This window comes from Microcaecilia unicolor, chromosome 8, assembly GCF_901765095.1.
Source record: "Microcaecilia unicolor chromosome 8, aMicUni1.1, whole genome shotgun sequence".
Classification (NCBI taxonomy): Eukaryota; Metazoa; Chordata; class Amphibia; order Gymnophiona; family Siphonopidae; genus Microcaecilia; species Microcaecilia unicolor.
This window is the reverse complement of record NC_044038.1, coordinates 62,078,083-62,100,415: the sequence shown is the minus strand read 5'-3', so window position 1 is coordinate 62,100,415 and position 22,333 is coordinate 62,078,083. Positions and strand designations below refer to the sequence as shown.

Below are 22,333 nucleotides of genomic sequence, written 5' to 3'. Positions count from 1 at the left end.
AAGAGTGGGAAAAGGAAGCAGGCTGAACAAACAATGAGATAAACAGGTTTATTTGCTACAAGGGGGGTGTTATTGTAGCAAGTGAACCTGTTTGTTTATCTCATTGTTTTTTCAGCCTGTTTCCTTTTTCCACTGTTTGTTTTTGGGATTTTTTTTTGTTTTGTTTGATCCGTGGATTCTTCTTCGTTCAGTTAACCTTTTGATTCTTATAAAATTACCCTCGACATTTTGCAGCATTGTGGCTAGCAATACTGCACTATAATAAAGACACACGGGTGCTTATGTCTGTCTGTAACAGAGGGTCTCAAGCCAGCCCCTCAGGTTTTCAGGATATCCACAATGAATATGCATGAATTAAATTTGCATGTACTTCCTCCATTCTATGCATATCTATTTCATGCATATTGTGGATATCCAGAAAACCTGACTTGGCTAGGTGTTCTGAGAACTGGGTTGAGAAGTCCTAGACATTTGCACCTGTTCAGTAGCAGGCATAAATGTAGCGTGTAAAGTATGCATGTAAATTGAGACAATGCCCCTGTTTAAGTATTTGCTGGCTTGTACAGCACCTACTTTTAGGCATATCCTGATGCTATAAGGACCTATTTAAACTTGTAATTCAGCATTTTGAAAGAAAAATGTTTGATAAAATTACACATACAATCAGAGTTTTGGCCTAAAATCAGGACTGATGATATATATTTTCAGGGGAATATTTATAATGGGCCTCCTGTTTTTGCAGCAAATGTGTGCATAAGTTGTATTACTTTTCAAGAGGAAAGTACACACACAGTTCCCTTCGAAATGTACCCCATTCAAACTACATGCACACAGTTATGTACTTTTGGAAATGTAAGTTCAAAGTCTGCTGCAATTCTGCCCCCCAGCAATGTCTCTGTTCATCACGTTGAATAAACAGTATGCGTGAAATGGCATTATGCACATACTTGTACAAGCATATATATGAACATGGCTTTTAAAATTTACCCCCTTAAGGCATAAACATCTTAGTCTTTATCTAAAAAAAAAATAGCAAATTTATGCTTTTAATCGCTTGAAACGATGCGGATCATAGTGGCTGAGTGGTTCCGATAAATTGAGTGACTTGTGCGTGAGTATCTGTTGCATTGTTAAGGAGTACTGTCACACTAAGTCCAAAAGAGTACTGTCTCTATCTGGAGCACTCCATCTAAAAGGACTTAAAATCAGATTAAATAACAACCATAAGCAACACTGAAGAAAATATATCCATTTTTGTACCTTGTACTAAGCCACTATTTTTGTTCCTCAGCTTTATCTGTGACAATTGCTTGAAGAAAACTGGTAGAACTCGTAAAGAAAACAAATTCAGTGCTAAAAGTAAGTTTGCCTTAGTTCTTCTTATTATAACTTGTTTGTGATGATAGTGTTAAAATTCTTTCTTAGAGCCTGCACAGTAGGGCTTGCCGTTCTAAATTAGAGCTGCAGTGGAGAAATCACAATTAGCTATTGATGAACTGGCTTTCAAATTTCACCTTCATGTTTCTCAGCAGTACCTTTAACAAACAAACAATTGGGTCAATATGTTTTTGTTTTTTTGTTTTTAAACAGGGTCAGCCCAAGGGTATCTGATGCCTTTGGTGAACCTTCAAACTACAAAAATAATAGGGGAAAAGAATCAAAAATGCCTAACACCACAAATCAATAAAGATTATTTATATACTAAATAAATAAGCAATGAAAATGTTAAATATAGGAAGGATAAAGTCTCAAAAGGCTCCCAGCTATCAACTGGAAGAGCAGGGCTTCATCATCATTGGCAAAAGCATCCCAAATGGATTTGATTTAGTCTAATCACAGATTTGGCAATACTTAACAAAAATAACAGTTTTAGATACTTAGCTGCAAAGTCTCTTTCTTCCAGTTGAACCAAAAACCAGACCGTGACCGATGATGGCCAGCGTTTCGTTAGGCTGCGTCAGGGTCAGTCGGTCAAAAACCTGCGGAAAAAAGAGAGAGAATAACAATATACAGTCCAAAATTTATTCATGTTAGTATCCATTAACCATTGCTTAAACTCTGTTAGAGACAGGTTGGAACAGAATGGCGATCCCTCTAAATGTCAGTTATATGACATCGTATGCTCAAAAAGGCGTGGACCAATCAGGAGGACTCCAACTGAGAAGCGGGACCAATCAAACACAAAAGAGAAAAAATTATTAGGAAAAAAAACACCATTCAATTTTGGCATTTAAACCCTGTGGTGCTAGTGAATTTAATCTAAAAATCCATTGCTGCTCTTTCTGCAGAAGCAAACACCCTCTATCACCACCCCTTACTGATGACGCTATTTGTTGCAGTACTAAACAGCATAATGTCTCAAAAGCACACTGCTTAGCAACACAGTGGATCGCCAGAAGTGAAGTTGTCTTTTGGGTCTTAATAGTGCTTTTGTGCTCAACCAATCGTGTGTATAGCCAATGGGAAGTTTGCCCCACATACAGCTTATCACAAGGGCAGACAATGCAGTAGATAACATATTCAGATTGACAGGTAATGTTAACAAACAGTGTGTGTTCTCTATTAGTAGAAGGATCTTTAAACTTTCTTGTTTTGAGCATTTTGGGGCATATTACACATTTTCTGTGACCTTTAAAAACTCTCAAATTGGAACCAATATCAGGTAAAATAAAGGGACATAAAAGCTCTTTCAAATTATTGCCCCTACTATGGTCAAACCGCACTCTTAATGGGGGGAGAAAAACAGGTAAAGTAGTCAATATGCTCCAGTATTAATAAACATTGGCATGTTTTGCAGTTACATCAAATGTTCCGTACAGGTCCATGCATAGCATTTTCTAGGGGCAAAAATCTGACTAATCATCTGGTGTCTTCTACTTTCATTTCTCAATTTAAAAAAGACACCAATGCATTAAGGGGTCATAGACTGGGTGGACGATATAAAGCCTGTCCTATGACTTTAACTTGTGACATCTGGCAACATCCTGACATCTTCAGAAATTACAAATTAAGAGCGAGTACAGATTGTTCTTCAGCAAATGTTGTTTGTTATCCTTTGTCCCTGCCTGAAAATATATGTGGGACATACGAGCAGACCAATTAGATTAAGACTAAATAAACATCGGAGCCGATGGGTTTTAACAGCTCCGCTGGTCAGCCACTGCATTGAGTTTAATCATTATTTTGTTGAAATGCAGTGGTTGATTATTGAAAGCGTGTCCCCACATTTTCAAGATGATTGGGAAACATTCTTAGCATTGCATAAACAATACTGGATTTTTGAATTGGACTCAGTAATGCCGAGGGGATTGAATGAATTAATTGACTGGAATGACACCATTTAACAATTTAAGTAATTCAGTGACGTCAGCACGTCTATGGACATAAGGACGGTTCTTTTTAAAGATGATGGGGCCACGCTGTAAGATTTCAAAAGGGAGGACCCATTTACAATCCAGCACTTAGGAATACTTTGAAACAGGGATTCTTGTTGAACATTTGGAGCATTCAATGGAATAGTGACTCATTGATTTGAGATAAGTTTGCACTTGTCTGCTCCTTATTCCAGTACTTTGGTTATGCATGTGAACTTATATAGTGTTGGTAGTAAGCCCTTTAATAATAGGTGCTATTTTTCTAGATCTGAGAGTCTAGAGGATGCCTATTGAAGATTTTTTAAAAAATTTCTATTAAAAAGTTAAGAAAATGAAGTAATTGATAAAATTTAGGGGGTACATTTATAGAGACTATCCATGATGAATAGAGCTTTATAAGTGAGCTGCTGTTGAGGCTAGTCTCCACTGATATATAGCTCGGCTGAATGTTCAGCCTATACTGAACTCTCTTTTGTCCCCCTTTGTTTTGGTATATCCTTATTTGTAGGAATTTTCTCTAGGCATCTGATATTCTCTATTATACTAGATACATATTGTTTGGGATTGACTTCTACGATTTTTTTGATTTGTATTTTTTGTCTCTCCGTATTGGGGTTTTGTATTTTTGCAAGTGTTTTGTAAGCACATGTGCAACATGAGAAGCCTTAGAAGTATATCTCAAAACGCAGGTCTGAGCATCATCATCTTCTTCATCATTTTGAGATCGGGATTGCAGTAAAAGATCTCTATTGTTATACTTTGTTCTGCGATAGGCATCTGAGACAACTCTTTCAGGACATCCTCGGTTTAAAAGCCTTTTACAAAGGGAGCGGGCTTGTAACAAAAATTCTCTTTCTTCGGAGCAAATCCATCGATATCTGAGCAACTGAGAAAAGGGAAGACTGTCTTTAAGAGCCTTAGGATGACAGCTCGAATACTCCAGAAAGGTGTTCACATCAGTTTGTTTCCGAAACACCGTGGTGGCGAACGTGTTATCTTTTACTTTGATCCCGATCTCAGAATGGTGAAGAGGATGATGCTGTTCAGACCTGTGTGTTGAGATATACTTCTAAGGCGTCTAATGTTGCACATGTGCTTAAAAAACATTGGAGCATATTGACTACTTTGCCTGTTGTTGTTTTTTCCCAGTCAAGAGTGCGGTTTGCCTATAGTAGGGGCAAACATTTGATAGAGCTATTATGTCCCTCTATTTTACCTGATATTGGATCCAATTTGAGAATTCTTGAAGGTCACAGAAAGTGTAATGAGTGTGCATTATGCCCCAACATGCTCGAAACAAGAAAGTTTAAAGATCCTTCTACTAATAGAGAACACACTCTGTTTATTTATGAATATTTATACCCCACTTTTTTCAACATGAAGCAGACTCAAAGTGGCTTACAATGCACAGGTGAATCAATTACAATTACATTAGCTAGGGGAGAAGGAACAGGGTAAGAAGGGAAAGGGAAGAGAGACCAAGATGGACGGTGGTAATCCAGATGCTGAGATGGACCAGAGTGGTATGAACAGTTCTCGGCAAGGCGATCCACAATTGGGAACTGTAGCAATACCCAGTAAGCGCAGATGAAGCACAGAAGGAACAGCAGTATGCGGCTTGGAGAGTGGTAGTGGTCACCAGAGGCAGTTCATATGCCAGTTCAGAGAGGCCTTCTGACGGCAGGTGAAACCACAGATCTCACACTGTAGAGGTTTCTCGCTTGTATGAAACATTCTATGCACAGCAAGTTTATGGGAGCTCTTGAAGGCGCGGGCACAATATTCACAGATGTGAACCCTTTGGTCTGTATGGTGCTTGGCATGCCGAAGCAGCTGCCTGTGAATTCGAAAAAGCCGCCTGCAAGAAGGATGTGGGCAAACATACTTTTTCTTTAGAAGATGTTGATATTTGATGTGATGCTGCAGGTAGCGCGGATGTGCAAGCACGGTCCCAAAGCCTTCCATCTCACAGCGAACATATTGGATTGGGGGGGTTTTCCTCCTTTTGGGCACCCGGTGTGTTTTGTCATCCTTGCGCCTCCCACCTCTTTGCCTAGGTGGATCATCATCTTCCCGGAACTCATGTTCTTCCTTTACTTCTACCTTGATCTCCTTCTGCTTCTCCTTTCCTTCCTTCCCTTTCCCTGACTTCCACCTGGCTTTCAGGGGTACCCTTTCTAAGTGTGGTTTATAGGTTTCATCTTTTTGGTCAACTTCCTCACTAATCAGCAATTCTTCTGCATCACTGATTCCAATTACCGAAGGATGAACCTCAGTGATTTCATGCTCAAGCTGTTCTGGCTCTGACTTGCAGATAAGCTGCAGGGAGATGGTTCGAGACCTGGATTTGCGTGAGTTTTCTGCATCACGACAATGAGAAGAGGTTGGGTTTCTAGCTTTAATGCATCTGCCACGAGTGCCCCGGGAAGCTTTCATAATAAAGGCTTTATGCACAAGAATGGCTGCTATATCATCTTCTGGCTTTGGATCTTTATCTGGTGACTCTTTTTCCACAGAGCTGGTTATGCGGTTTAGTTGGTCCCCTTGGCTCTGCACTGCTGCCTTGTTATGGGCCGGTTCTTGGATCACGCAGCCCTCCTCCTGTACCACCACCCCGTGCTCTATTCCCGCTGACAAGATGGCTGACTACCTGTTAGTCTGAATACATTGTCTACTTCGTTGTCTGCCCTTGTGATAAGCTGTATGTGGGGCAAACTTCCCGTCTGCTATATACCCAATTGGTTGAGCACAAGAGCACTATTAAGACCCAAAAGATAACTTCATCTCTTGCGATCCACTGTGTTGCTAAGCAGCATGCTTTTGAGACATTACGCTGTTTAGTACTGCAACAAATAGTGTCATTAGTAAGGGGTGGTGATAGACTGCGTTTGCTTCTGCAGATAGAGCAGCAATGGATTTTTAGGTTAAATTCACTAGCACCACAGGGTTTAAATGCCAAAATTGAATGGTGTCATTTTTTTTTTCTAATATTTTTTCTTTTTCTCTCTTTTTGTGTTTGGTCCCGCTTTTCAGTTGGAGTTGCCCTGATTGGTCCACGCCTTTTTGAGCATCTGATGTCATATAACTGATATAGAGGGATCGCAGTTTTGTTCCAAACTGCATCTCTATAGTTCCCTCAGTACTGAACAGAGTTTAAGTAAGCAATGGTTAATGGATGTTAACATGAAGAAATTTTGGACTGTATATTATTCTTTCTCTTTTTTCTGCAGATTTTTGACCGACTGACCCTGACGCAGCCTAACGAAACGCTGGCCATCGTCAGTCACGGTCTGGTTTTTGGTTCACCTGGAAGAAAGAGACTTTGCAGCTAAGTATCTAAAGCTGTTATTTTTGCTAAGTTTTGTTAAATCTGTGATTAGACTAGAACAAAATCCATTTGGAGGTTTTTTTTTTGCCAATGATAAAGCCCTGCTCTTCCAGTGGATAGCTGGGATCCTTTTGAGGCTTTTTCCTCCCTATAAAACATTTTCATTACTTAGGTGAACCTTCAGCCGTGCACCGCTCCCCACCCCCCAGTCCACAAGCACATATAGTCCAGCATTTTCCTCCTCCTAACGTCTCCATTTCCATCATTTCACCTACCTTTCCCTTCAGACACATACAGCCCTGTATCCGGTATCTCCCCTTCCCTGTCCTTCCCGAAACATCCAGCATCCTCCTCTTCACTTTTCCCTATGCTGTTGCCACACCCTACATCTGTCCTCTGCCCAAGTCTGCATTGGAATGAAATGCAGTGTGGCCCAAGGCTTTTTAATGACTCTATTTATATATGCAAGTAATTAATGTCCCAAACAGTTATATCTAAAGCAGGGATTCACAGCATAACATCTAGTGCATGGGGATAATCAGACTAACTGCTTACCACAACCATATGAACAATATTGTTCCCTCGCACAGGCGAATTGGTGTGGAGCAAATCCTCATATACATCCCCTTACTTCTGTTTCTTTTTATCGATATTCTTCCATCTTTTATATATCAAAACTGTGCAAATTCACATCAATCAATATTTACATTCTTTTTAAATTCTTTTTAAACAATCACTTATCTGTAAAAGGCAGCGATTTAACAGTAACAGGGAACCCCCGCCGACATGGCCAAGTTTCGCATAAAGCTTTCTCAAGGAAGAGGCTCTCTGCAACACAAACCAAATGCATATTACTGCTTACAGTAAAACAAAAGCAACCATCACTTATTCTACTTTAAAATAAACTTATTACCGTTTCATCCTGCATATATCCCTGTGTATCAGAAAATGGCCGCGGCGTTTCTACGCGAACCTTACCTTATAAAGAGCTACAGCTCTTATTTAATTTAAGAGCATCTATTTATATATGGCATATTTTCGTATTGCATTATTATTTTACAAATTCATATACAGTATTGTTATAATCAGTTTTATTATATGTGCCTTATTTTTATTATTATTATCATCCTTTATATAAGTTTATGAGTTTATACAATTCATCATATTTACTGTTTTTACTTCTTTTGTTAAAAATATTCTTGGTGTTCTTTTATCACATATATCATATATAAATGTACTTTTTATAGACTCCTGATGCAGGCCTGACGGCCGAAACACGACGTGTCGAGTCTTCAAATTTTTAATAAAGTCTTTTTATTCAAGAACATCTTCCACTTTCTGGTTTCCTTGGTCGTACTCCCACTTTTTACACATTCCAAGGCTTTTTAGCACATGTGGGCACTCAAGGCATGCCGCAACCCACCTCTTCCCTCCAACACAGCCCTTTTGTCAGAGGGGGTAGGACACAGCAAGTCTTCAATGTGTGTGAGCCTTGGTGCTCAAAAGCCCAGTTCCTTGCTGACACTGCCTTCAAAATACTGTTCTGCATTTGTTTTTGACGGCTGTGTCAGTACAGCACTACTACCCCCTGAATCCTGCTGCCCTAGGTGTCTGTTCTCTTGGTGGTAGGGCTGACCTATATTCAGGAGCGCTGAATATATGTATGACTGCTGAACTACACATATAGCAGCAAAATTCAGCCACTGTCCATATAGCTAAGTCGCTTAATTTAGGACAGCCTTTTACTGGCCAAAATTAAATTTGTTAAAGTAGCTGAATATTGCCAGCTAGTCATATAGTAGGGTAGAATGCATGTAGCACTATTTGGATAGTGATGTGGTATTTAGGATTTTCCAGTGGCAGTATCTGTATAATTAGTCTTAACAATGACAGTTCACAAAAATAGCTTGATTCACACTTAGATCCTGTGCGATCTTACTAATTTTTACATTAGTTCAAATATTTTTATTATTGAAATAAAGCACAAGCTACTTGCACATTACAGTATATAACGAGACATTTCCCATTTCAGTTCAACTGCTCAGCTAAAGGAAATATGGCAGAAAATTTCATTTGTTTCCCCAGACACAGTTATCTTGTACCACAGCAAAAATTTCCTTTGGTTTATTCATAGATTTAATCTGATCAGAAACAGTCTGATCTTCAATGGCACTTATTTATATAGTAGCAGTGGCCATACAGATAAGTGCCCTATCTGTGAATTAGCGGCATTTTTTACTTCAACTGTTAACATCTGTAACATTATCCTTAGTCCACACTAGAGAGTTTAGATTTCCAAAAAGCCTGGGTTCATTCTTATTTATTGACATTTTAAACAAACAAGACAATTACATCTTGAAATGAAATTTCTCAATTAGAAGAATTACAAACAATAATAGAAAATGAAAAGAAACTTTCTCTCATATACAAAGAAATCAAGGGAATCTTAGACGACAACATAAGGGAGGTCCAAGAATAGAAAAAAACCTCAGAGAATGGTTACCTTACAAGGGCAAGAAAAAACACTGCCACCCCTGTCTTAAATCAAATAGTATTACCAGTTCTTAGATCAGTGATTTTCAACCCAGTCCTTAGAGCCCACTCAGCCAGTTGGGGTTTTCAGGATATCCCTTTTGAATTCAGTGGGGACATCCTGAAAACCCCAACTGCCTGGGTGTGCGCCGAGGACTAGGTTGAAAATCTCTGTCTTAGATGCAGTGGCGTTCCTAGCCTGGATGGCACCCGGGGCGGATCGCCGATGCGAGCCCCCTCCCCTGCGAAATGACACTTCCCCCCCCCCCTTCCGGCGAAATGACCTCCCCCCGGGTACACGCCGCTGGGGAGGGGGGTGCCGCGGCGCGCACCTGTCGGCTCTGAGTTCGCTAACTTCGCTCGTTCGCTGCAGCTCCCTCTGCCCCGGAACAGGAAGTAACCTGTTCCGGGACAGAGGGAGCTGCAGCGAACGAGCGAAGTTAGCGAACTCGGAGCTGACAGGCGCACGCCGCAGAACCCCCAGCGGCGTGCACCCGGGGCGGACCACCCCCCCCCCCCCCCCCCCTTGGTATGCCACTGCTTAGATCTTCTATCCAGATATTGGAGTTACTAATGTAATACCTTACGCTTCTGGCTTCTGCTGCCTCCACCTGGGGAAGGGTTAATGAATGAATTTACCATCTAAGGGCATAGAAAGATTAGCAATATTTAAAACTTTGTTTTGAGAGAACCTCTGAACCACATAGACTATAAACAATATACCACACAGTCTAATACCAATACTGTTGCCAAGTATTTCTTCTCATAGATAGTATTCTTTTAACCAGTTAGTTCAACACTCTGAATCCATTAGTCATTTTGCCTAAGCAGCAACTCCTGGTTCCTTCCTCTCACTGGAACCTGAGTCTTTGTGTGGGCATGTCAGTATGATCTGTGTCCCTCCCCTTACTCCTTTCTTATGTTCTTCCCCGGTCCTTCCCCCACCATGTCCCCAAATCTCACCCTCCTGCTGGAGCACTAAGGCTGGTGACTGCTAAACGTACCAGTGAGTCGAACTGACTTGGCCTGCCCCCAAGCGCTGAATCAATTCCCTCTCTGCTTTTCTTAGCCATGTAACAATTCATGAAATTGCTACATTCTACTGCACAGTGCTGCTGCTCAAGCAAGTTGACAGTGACATCGGAATGAGGGCTGGTTGAAGGATAGGAAGCAGAGAGTAGGATGGAATGGTCAATGGAGAAGGGTAGTTAGTGGGGTCCCTCAGGGGTCTTTGCTAGGACCGCTGCTTTTTAACATTTATAAATGACCTAGAGATGTGAGTAACTAGTGAGGTAATTAAATTTGCAGATGACACAAAGTTATTCAGGGTCATCAAGTCACAGGAGGAGTGTGAAAGATTACAGGAGGACCTCGCGAGACTGGGGGATTGGGTGTCCAAGTGGCAGATGAAGTTCAGTGTTGACAAGTGCAAAGTGATGAATGTGGGTAAGAGGAACCCGAATTACAGCTATGTCATGCAAGGTTCCGTGTTAGGAGTCATAGACCTAGAAAGGGATCTAGGAGTCATCGTTGATAAGACGTTGAAAACTTCTGCTCAGTGTGCTGTGGCGGCTAAGAAAGTGCACAGAATGTTGAGTATTATTAGGAAAGGGGTGGAAAACAAACACGAGGATGTTATAATGCTGTTGTATCGCTCCATGGTGTGACCGCATCTCGAATATTGTGTCCAATTCTGGTCGCCGCATCTCATAAAAGATATAAAAGAATTGAAGAAGGTGCAGAGAAGATGATAAAAGGGATGGAATGGCTTCCCTATGAGGAAAGGCTAAGACGGTTAGGGCTCTTCAGCTTGGAGAAACGGAGGCTGAGGGGTGATATGATAGACGTATACAAGATAATGAGCGGAGTAGAGCGGACAGATGTGAAGCGTTTGTTTACACTTTCAAAAAATAATAGAACCAGGGGACACAAGATGAAGCTAGAATATGGTAGATTTAAAACAAATAGGAGAAAGTTTTTCTTTACTCAGCGTGTAGTTGGACTCTGGAACTCGTTGCCGGAGAATGTAGTGACAGCAGCTGGCCTTACGGAGTTCAAGGGGTGTTTGGACAGATTCCTGAAAAAAAAGTCCATTGAACATTATTGAATATATATATACTAGCCGTTGAGCCCGTAAAAACGGGCTAGTAAAGGAAGGGGGGTTTGAAAGCCCCCCCCCCCCCCCATGGATAGGTCGCCGCAGCCCCTCCCCCCCCGGAGTCCCCTCCGCCACCCCTCCACCCGGGCCGGCTACCTGGCTTCACTATTCAAACTGCCGGAACGCAGCACACAGCTCATCTGAGCTGCCGTCGGCCTTCCTTCTTCTCTGCGTGTGTTCCACCCTCGTGTGACGTAACGTCGGCGAGGGCGGGACACAGGCAGGTAAGGAAGGCCAACGGCAGCTCAGATGAGCTGTGTGCTGCGTTCTGGAGGTTTGAATAGTGAAGCCAGGTACCCGGGCCGGGTGGAGGGTGGGTGGCGGCGGCAAATCCGGGTGGGTGGGGGGAGCGGTAGCAACGGCGGTTCCCTCGCAGGTGCGCAGGTTCCCTCTCTGTCACGCCCCCGTCATCACGTATTGACGCGGGGGCAGGACAGAGAGGATCTCTACTGCACATTTGCGAGTGAGTACGCCTCTTGCCATTTATATGTTTGATTTTTTTTTGAGGGGGTGGTGGTTTGCCGGGTTCTTGAAGCCTGGATTGGCCGCTGTCAGAGACAGGATGCTGGGCTTGATGGACCTTTGGTCTTTTCCCAGTATGGCGGTGCTTTTGTGCTAAGTCTGTAATAGTGCATTTGCCTGTTCTAGAAAGGAAAGTAGCTGCCTGCTTTCCTTTATAAAATACTAGCGTAACAAATTAAATACGAGCATATAATTTAGACATGATGAGCACTTATCAAACAAAAAAAGAGGAGTGAAACTAGCACAGTAGCAGAAATGGTGGTAATGCTGAGAGACATCAGATAAAGATCTGTAACAAGCACTATTGGATCTCTTACAGCGCACAGCTGTTTCAAATCAGAGTTCTTCTTATTTCTTATCAATCATTTGCCTCTACAGCTTTAATTTTCAACTTTCATACTAAAAGCAACATCCAACAAACTTCTATGGTGAAAATGGCATCTTTCCTTGTCATCACAGCAGATGAATCCATTAACTGATGGGTTAGGTCCGCCTACCAGCAGGTGGAGATAGAGAACACTGAAAAACCATAGTGCTCTATGGACGGCTAGCTCCATCTGCCTTCAGTATTGCTCTGTCTCCCAGCAGGTGTGGACGTAGCTTGATCAGCTCCTGGAAAAATTCTGCCTGTGCTTTTGCCAGTTGAAGCAGGGGTGTTGTGGCTGGTGGTGCCCACTTTGAAGGCATATAGGTTCACCCTTTCCCTGCCTTACCCGTCCCCCTGCCTTACCCGTCCCCCTGCCTACTGAAGTACCTCTGTTGCTGCTTGCCTCCAACTTTCCTCACAGAGTTAAAAAAAAAAAAAAAAAAAAAAAGGAATACGCATTGGTTCTGCGTGGCTATTCTGAGGCTATTTTCCACGTGCAGCTTGACCGGAGCTCGTTTGACTCGGTCTTTTGAGGTGAGAGTGGTGCCCAGCTCCGCCGGGGAGGTCCCGCGGATGCCATTCTGATCGGGGTACGTTTTGGCGCAAAGCCGCCATTTTACTTAAATAATTCCATCCGGTCGGTCAATGGCTGTTGTGGTAAACGTAGATCAACAGCGGGGCTCTGTAAGATGTGCTCTTTAGACGCTAGAGGTGGTACTAGCATGGTGAGCGATGATTCTTCCCGCTCAATGGAGCTGGCAGCGGGCACCATTTTGGAAGCGCCGCACGCCTCGACCCTCGCTGTTGCAGAGGAGTCTGAGTGCAGGAGGACGCCTCGGTTAGAGGCTACCAAAGGAGCTCTTGTTCCCGTTTCTCCTGGTTGGGAGACGAAGGGTCAGGGTGAATGTTTCTCCCCGGAGTTTGTGCTTTTAATGCATAAAGCTTTCATGCTGAAAAGAGCTCTACCACACGTGTCTCACACTGCGCTGCTACCTGGTTTCCCCCCGGGTGTTGATGGCACGGGACTGGCTGTTTACCCCGCGCGTTGGAAGGACGCAAAACACAGACGGGTAAATTCCCCATCGGAGAATGGCGCACTACCCCCCACCCCCCATGTTTGGGCGGTGTGGGTTCTGGCAGGGCCTCATGGTCTGAAGAGCCAGAGGAAAGTGCCGGTTTGCCACTGGATCTGGATGATCCCAGTGTGGTGAGGATTTTCCACCGCGATGAGCTGCCAGCGCTCATTTCGGATGCCTTGCAGGCCCTCTCGATTGATGATCCTGCCAAGGGCGAGGCCTCCTCTGGTAAGTACTAAGAAGCCTGCTTGAGCCTTTCCTGTGCATGACTCCATCCAAGAGCTTATTTCAGCTCAATGGTCTGAACCCGAAGGGCCTTTGAAAGTGGCCAGGGCTATGGGTCAGCTTTACCCTCAAGAGCACTTGGCCCCTTTGGCGATGCCTAAAGTGGACCCCTTGGTCACGGCGGTGACTAAGAGGACCACCCTCCTCGTAGAGGGAGGGGTTGCCCTGAAAGACATACAGGACCGGCGGCTTGAATCCACGTTGAAACGGTCATTTGAAATCTCGGGCCTCACCTTAAGGGCGTCTATATGCAGTTCCTATGCTGCCCAAGCCTGCCTTTTTTGGTTTCAACAGGCAGTGGAACAGCCCGCAGATGGTGAGGAGTCCCTTGCTGAGGTTGCACCGTGGATGGAGTCGGCCCTGTCATTTTTGGCTGACGCCCTCTATGATCTGGTCAGAGCTTCAGCTAAACAGATGTCTGTGGCGGTTGTGGCCCGCCGCCTTCTATGGCTTCTGCATTGGGCGGCTGACATGGCCTCCAAGCACAGGCTGGTGAAGCTTCCCTTTCGGGGCCACCTGTTAATTGGAGAGGAGCTGGAGAAGATTGTGAAAGACCTGGGGGACCCTAAACCCCAGCACTTACCCGAGGATAGGCCGAGGCCTTCTTCCAAGGGTTCAGTGTGGCCCTCCTCTTCCAGACCTCACTTCCGTGATGCTCGCAGGTATCGCCCGGGGCGCTCTGCTGGGGTTTCTCAGCGTGCCCGTTTTCAGCAGAGGAACTCCTTTTGCTCGGACAAGCATTCCGCAACGGCCGTCTCAAGGCCTGGAGTTCAGGGGTGGTCCCCTCAATGACGGGGCGCCGGTCCATTCCTCGATTCCTGCAGTAGGAGGACGTCTTTCCCTCTTTCTCGAGGAATAGACCGAGATTACCTCCGATCAGTGGGTCCTAGACCTGATCAGAGAAGGTTACCGATTGGAATTTAGCGCCCCGGTGAGAGACGTGTTTGTGGAGTCCCGATGCGGTACTGCTGTCAAACGGGCGGCGATAGAGGAGACCTTACAAGTCTTGTTGCACCTTGGAGCGATGATCCCTGTGCCTCCCGCCGAACGCGGCTGCAGTCGCGACTCCATTTACTTTGTGGTGCTTCGAAAAGGCGGGTCTTTCCGACCGATCCTTGACTTAAGGTCAGTCAACGAGGCTCTAAGAGTGCGAAATTTTCGCATGGAAACCCTGCTGTCCGTCATTGCGGCGGTACAGCCAGGAGAATTTCTCACGTCTCTGGACCTAAAAGAAGCTTACTTGCACATTCCTATTTGGCCCCCACATCAACGGATTCTCCAGTTTGCGGTGTTGGGAAAACATTTCCAGTTTCGGGCCTTGCCTTTTGGCCTCGCCACAGCTCCCTGCACCTTTTCCAAGGTTATGGTGGTAGTAGCTGCTTTTCTCAGGTGACAGGATATTCGGGTTCACCCGTACCTCAACGACTGGCTCATCAGAGTGGATTCGGCAGACGAAAGTTGTCTGGCCACAGCCAGAGTGGTCTCACTACTGCAATCTCTGGCCTGGGTCATCAATATACACAAAAATCACCTGACCCCCCCTCTCAATCTCTCAAATATTTTGGGGTCCGGTTCGACACGGCCTTGGGGTTTGTCTTTCTACCCGACCAAAGGCGGTGCAAGCTTCAGAATCAGGTCAGTCTGCTCCTGCGGATGCCTCGCCTGCAAGCTTGGGACTTTGTCCAGCTGCTGGAGGCGATGACGGCCACTTTGGAGGTAGTGCCATGGGCGAGAGCGCACTTGAGACCTCTGCAGATTGCCCTGCTTCAACGATGGTCTCCAATGTCCCAGGATTATCAACGCAGACTCACGTGGCTCCCTGCGGCCCGGCTCAGTATGGAGTGGTGGCTCTCCGACAGCATGCTGCTGCAAGGAATGCCGCTGGCGCTTCCCTCTTGGTGCCTGGTGATAACCGATGCCAGCCTGGTCGGCTGGGGAGCACATTGCAAGGGAAGCTATGCCCAGGGCCTGTGGACACCCGCGAAATCGGGGTGGTCCATCAATCATTTGGAACTGAGAGCGATATTCCAGGCTCTTCTGGCCTTTCACAAGACTCTGGAGGGGCTGGCTGTCAGAGTTTTGTCGGACAATACGATAGCTGTGGCCTACATAAATCAACAGGGCGGCACTCAGTGCAGAGCACTGGCCGCGGAGGCCACTCAGATTTGCCACTGGGCCGAGCTACATCTGCAGCTTCTGTCAGCAGCTCACATAGCAGGTCAGAGCAACGTGCAAGCCGATTTTCTGAGCAGGCATCAAATCGGCCCAGCGGAGTGGGAACTGGCAGACAAAATGTTTCTTCAGATCTGTGCCAAATGGGGAATGCCCGAAGCAGATCTAATGGCGTCAAGCGCAAATGCCAAGATCCCGTGCTTTTTCAGCAGACTGAGAGATCTTCGCTTGGCGGGGTTGGATGCCTTGGCTCAACCCTGGCCTCCAGGCCTCTCCTGTATGTGTTCCCTCATTGGCCCTTGATAGGGCGAGTCCTCCTGCAAATTCAGCTACATCAAGGAGAGGTGATTCTCATTGCCACGGATTGGCCCAGGCGGCCGTGGTACGCGGACCTCCGGCAGATGCTGGTGGAGGCCCCTCTTCCTTTGCCTCTGGTACCGAACCTGTTGATTCAGGGGCCGGTGACCATGGAGGATCCCTGCCGCTTTGGTCTTACGGCATGGCTCTTGAGAGGGCACAATTGAGAGACAAAGGCTATTCTAACAAAGTCATCTCCACTCTCTTGCAGGCCCACAAACGGTCCACTTCCGTTGCTTATGCTCAGATCTGGCGCCAGTGTGAGGTGTGGTGTGTTTCAAAGGCGATCACACTCACGAGGGCTACAGTCTTGCCGATACTGGAGTTTTTGCAGGATGGTTTACAAAAAGGCTTCGCCTACAATTCCCTACGAGTGCAAGTGGTAGCATTGGCATGCTTTCGAGGGAAGGTCTCTGGCCTTTCCCTGGCCGCTCATCCGGATGTTGCCCGATTTCTAAGAGGGGCGCTCCGGCTCTGCCCGCCAGTGCAACTGCCATGTCTGGCTTGGAACCTGGGGCTGGTGTTGAAGGCTGTCCAGTGTTCGCCCTTCGAGCCGCTGAGGCGAGCTTCAGAGAAGGATGTGACGCTAAAGACAGTCTTTTTGGTGGCCATAACCTGGGCTAGACGTGTGTCTGAGCTCCAGGCTCTGTCCTGTCGAGACCCCTTTCTGCAATTCTCAGAGTCCGGAGTTACGGTGCGTACTGTGCCTTCCTTCCTGCCTAAGGTGGTTTCAGCGTTTCACCTAAACCAGCCCATTTATATTTAAATCTCTTTATTAAATTCAAATTTAAACAAAGATACAGCTCTTTGAGTTGATATATCCATTTCAAACATCCAAATGAAACGTATAAAGAACCTTATTACAAAGATATTAGCCTTGAGAAATGGAATTATAGTCCACTAATAAAAATGGTAGATTCAAGATTGTATATAAGCCAAAGGAAGTTAGCATAACAATAAGTAGGTTAAAGGAATACAAGCAGCGGTTCCTAAATTTTTTCGGGACTCAGCGTTTGGATTAAAGCCTGGTTCCTCTTCTTATCAAGGAACGACCGCAATTGTTCAGGTTCAAAGAATATATATTTTTCCTCCTTGAATGTCAACATGCATTTACACGGAAATCGTAACTGGAAGACCGCCCCAGTAGCAAGAGATTTCTGTTTCATGTCCAGGAATTTTTTTCGCCTCTGCTGTGTCCATATTGCAATATCTGGAAATATAGAGACCTTGCTTCCTTTAAAATCCGGGTGAATGTTTTTGAAATAAAGTCTCATTAAAGATTCTTTATCTTGTAAGAAAACAAATGTTACAATTAAGGTTGCTCTAGTCTCTGTATTATCCATTGATTGCTCCAATAAGTTAGTTAAGTCCAGCTTCTCAGGTGAATTAGCTTTAGAAATATCCTGTTGTGGGGTAGTTTTCATTTCCAAATAATGATTTTTTTGTAATGGGGGTAAAGATTGCTCAGGGTATTTGAATACCTCTTTCAAGAATTTTGCAAACATGTCCTTGGGAGTGACAAATTTAGACTTTGGAAAATTTAGCAATCTTACATTCAGGTTTCTTGATTGATTTTCAAGATTCTCTAGTTTCCTATGAATATTCGATCTCCTGAAGTTAACGCTTGGTGTTGAGAAATTTTTCCTATTTGTCCTTCCAAGTCAGTTTGCGTTCTCAACAGCCCTTCAGTTTGACTTTTTAAAGAGTTTCTCAGAGGACAAGCAGGCTGCTTGTTCTCACTGATGGGTGACGTCCACGGCACCCCCCTCCAATCGGAATCTTCACTAGCAAAGACGTTTGCTAGCCCTCGCGCGCCGATGCGCACCGTGAATGCGCGGTCGTCTTCCCGCCCGAACCGGCTCGTGTTCGTCAGTCTTCTTTTGTCCGCGCTCGGGACGGTCATGTTTTGCCGCCGTTTCGTGCCCCTCTGAGGACCCTTGCACGTCTTTCGTGTTTTCATTAAAAAAAAACAAAACCTTTTTTCCCGTATTTCTAGTTTTTTCCCAGCGTAAGTTTTCTTTCGCTTTCGGGAGCGGCCTCGTTGGCCGCCCGCAAGGGTTTTTTTCCCCTTTTTGTTTCGGTGCCTCTTGTCATCATCGCGAATTTTGATTTCGCCGGCGCGATTTTTCCGCCCATGACATCGAAGCCTTCCAGCGGCTTCAAGAAGTGCGCCCGGATAATCTCGCTCACTGATAGGCACGCCTCGTGTCTTCAGTGTCTGGGGGCTGGGCACCGCCCGCAGGCCTGTAGTCTTTGTGCTCTTTTGCAAAAGAGGACTCGGGTAGCGAGATTAGCCCAGTGGAACGTTCTGTTCTCCAGCGCTTCGACGGCATCGACATCTAGAGATTCGTCGGGTGCATCGACGTCGGCAGCACCGAAGTCTTCGAGGACCGCATCGATGTCGACTGCATCGAGACGTCTTCCTCCTGCATCGTCTGTACCGAGGCTTCGAAAGACTGCGTCGGCGTCGGTGGTACCGGGACCCCCTCTGTTGCTGATGTCATCGGATGGTGGTGCTTCGTCTGGAGTGCAGGTGAGGGCTGTCCATTCCCCTGCTGGTGGCGGTGAGCCTTTGGGTAGGTCTCCTCCTGCCCTGAGGGCTCCTGCGGTACAGCCCCCCCCCCCCGGGATTGACCTTCTTCAGCCCCGGCCCCGAGGAAGCGACGTCTAGATTCAACGTCCTCCTCATCGGTACCGGGGAGCTCCGGTGACATGCTTCGCTTGAAGAAGTCGAAGAAGCATCGTCACCGGTCACCTTCCCGACTTGGTACCGGGAGCTCTGGGTCGCCGAGGGAGTCGGCACCCAGCAGGCATCGGCACCGGGAGGACCGCTCACCCTCCATCCAGGAGATATCGGTGCGCTCTACCCCGGACAGCCCGGTACCTCCTCCATGCCCGGAACAGATTCTGACCTCGACGCCTGCACCGGCTTCTCAGTCTTTTTCTACAGCCGCTCTGCACGAGAGTCTCCGGGCCGTTCTTCCTGGCATTCTGGAAGAGCTGTAACGTCCTTCTCCGGTACTGGGGGTGCTTGCGCCACCGGTGCCGTCGAGTGAGGCAACAGCTGGCCCTTTGCCCGGGGTGAGGGTACCGGTGCCGCTTGCACCGGTACCCTCTCATGGCTGCATGCCTCCGACCTGGAGAATAGGATCCAGCAGCGGATTGCGGACTCCCCTTGCCGTGCGGATAACATTTTTGGAGAAAAAGTTGAACAGGTGGTAGAACAGCTCCACCAGCGGGATAACGCTTTTGACAAATTATCCCGCCGGCAGCCTTCAGCATCTACCTCTTCAGGTAGACGTTTTTATGGGGGAAGGAGGGCTGTTCCCTACTCTTCTGGTAAGCGTAGGTACAATCCTCCTTCTCGACAGCCTGCGACCCAGGCTAAGCCCCAGCGCGCGCGCTCTCGTCAGCGTGCGCCTCAGCAAGGCCCCACAGCTCCCCAGCAAAAGCAGGGGGCGAGCTTTTGACTGGCTCCAGCAGAGCATAGCCGAGATCAAAGTGTCCGTGCCGGACGATCTGCCGGTCGGGGGGAGGTTGAAAGCTTTTCACCAAAAGTGGCCTCTTATAACCTCCGACCAGTGGGTTCTCCAAATAGTCCGGCAAGGATATGCCCTCAATTTGGCCTCCATGCCTCCAAATTGCCCACCGGGAGCTCAGTCTTTCAGCTTCCAGCACAAGCAGGTACTTGCAGAGGAACTCTCCGCCCTTCTTAGCACCAATGCGGTCGAGCCCGTGCCACCCGGGCAAGAAGGGCTGGGATTCTATTCCAGGTACTTCCTTGTGGAAAAGAAAACAGGGGAGATGCGTCCCATCCTAGACCTAAGGGCCCTGAACAAATATCTGATCAAAGAGAAGTTCAGGATGCTTTCCCTGGGCACCCTTCTTCCCATGATTCAGGACAAAGATTGGCTATGCTCTCTGGACTTAAAGGATGCTTACATGCATATCCCGATACTGCCAGCTCACAGACAGTATCTCCGATTCCGTCTGGGAACGCGTCACTTCCAGTACTGTGTGCTACCCTTTGGGCTCGCCTCTGCGCCCAGGGTGTTCACGAAGTGCCTGGCTGTGGTAGCAGCAGCGCTTCGCAGACTGGGAGTGCACGTGTTTCCTTATCTCGACGATTGGCTGGTGAAGAACACATCCGAGGCAGGAGCTCTACAGTCCATGCAGATGACTATTCGACTCCTGGAGCTACTGGGGTTTGTGATAAATTATCCAAAGTCCCATCTTCTCCCAGTACAGAGACTCGAATTCATAGGAGCTCTGCTGGATTCTCGGACGGCTCGTGCCAACAATCTGTTGTCCCTCGTCTCCCGGGTGCGAGCGTCCCAGCAGATCACAGCTCGGCAGATGTTGAGATTGCTTGGCCACATGGCCTCCACAGTACATGTGACTCCCATGGCTCGTCTTCGCATGCGATCTGCTCAATGGACCCTAGCTTCCCAGTGGTTTCAGGCTGCTGGGGATCTAGAGGACGTGATCCACCTGTCCACGAGTTTTCTCGAATCCCTGCACTGGTGGACGATTTGGTCCAGTTTGACTCTGGGACGCCCTTTCCAAATTCCTCAGCCACAAAAAGTGCTGACTATGGATGCGTCTCTCCTGGGGTGGGGAGTTCATGTCGATGGGTTTCACACCCAGGGAAGCTGGTCCCTCCAGGAACAAGGTCTACAGATCAATCTCCTGGAGTTACGAGCGGTCTGGAACGCTCTGAAGGCTTTCAGAGATCGGCTGTCCCACCAAATTATCCAAATTCAGACAGACAATCAGGTTGCCATGTATTACATCAACAAGCAGGGGGGCACCGGATCTCGCCCCCTGTGTCAGGAAGCCGTCAGCATGTGGCTGTGGGCTCGCCGTTACGGCATGTTTCTCCAAGCCACATATCTGGCAGGCTTAAACAACAGTCTGGCTGACAGGTTGAGCAGGATTATGCAACCTCACGAGTGGTCGCTCAACTCCAGAGTAGTGCGCCGGATCTTCCAAGTGTGGGGCACCCCCTTGGTAGATCTCTATGCATCTCGAGCCAACCACAAGGTCCCTCAGTTCTGTTCCAGACTTCAGGCCCACGGCCGACTGGAATCGGATGCCTTCCTCCTGGATTGGGGGGAAGGCCTGCTGTATGCTTATCCTCCCATACCTCTGGTGGGGAAGACTTTGTTGAAACTCAAGCAAGACCGAGGCACCATGATTCTGATTGCTCCTTTTTGGCAGCGTCAGATCTGGTTCCCTCTTCTTCTGGAGTCCTCCGAAGAACCGTGGAGTGTTTTCCGACCCTCATCACCCAGAACGAAGGGGCTCTTCTGCATCCCAACCTTCAGTCTCTGGTTCTCACGGCCTGGATGTTGAGAGCGTAGATTTTGCCTCTTTAGGTCTGATGGTGGGTGTCTCCCATGTCTTGCTTGATTCCAGGAAAGATTCCACTAAGAGGAGTTACTTCTTTTTATGGAGGAGGTTTGCCGTCTGGTGTGACAGCAAGGCCTTAGATCCTCGCTCTTGTCCTACACAGACCCTGCTTGACTACCTTCTACACTTGTCTGAGTCTGGTCTCAAGACCAACTCTGTAAGGCTTCACCTTAGCGCAATCAGTGCATACCATTACCGTGCAGAAGGTAAGCCGATCTCGGGACAGCCTTTAGTTGTTCACTTTATGAGAGGTTTGCTTCTGTCAAAGCCTCCCATCAAACCTCCCACAGTGTCATGGGATCTCAATGTCGTTCTCACCCAGCTGATGAAACCTCCTTTTGAGCCACTGAATTCATGCCATCTGAAGTACTTGACCTGGAAGGTCATTTTCTTAGTGGCAGTAACTTCAGCTCGTAGAGTCAGTGAGCTTCAAGCCCTAGTAGCTCATGCTCCTTATACCAAATTTCATCATAATAGAGTAGTCCTCCGCACTCACCCTAAGTTCTTGCCAAAGGTGGTGTCGGTGTTCCATCTGAACCAGTCAATTGTCTTGCCAACATTCTTTCCCCGTCCTCATTCCTGCCCTGCTGAATGTCAGCTGCACACATTGGACTGCAAAAGAGCATTGGCCTTCTATCTGGAGCGGACACAGCCCAACAGACAGTCCGCCCAAATGTTTGTTTCTTTTGATCCCAACAGCAGGGGAGTGGCTGTGGGGAAACGCACCATATCCAATTGGCTAGCAGATTG

At 46.8% G+C, this 22,333-nt stretch overlaps 1 protein-coding gene across 1 annotated transcript in view; it reads left to right on the top strand.

The window, feature by feature from the left end:
• CREBBP (CREB binding protein) overlaps positions 1–22,333 on the top strand; it is an 846,007-nt gene that overhangs the window by 638,326 nt on the left and 185,348 nt on the right. Inside the window, exon 23 of the mRNA XM_030211575.1 lies at positions 1,292–1,359. Within this exon, the coding sequence (XP_030067435.1) occupies positions 1,292–1,359 (68 nt within the window). The remainder of the gene's footprint in view (positions 1–1,291; positions 1,360–22,333) is intronic.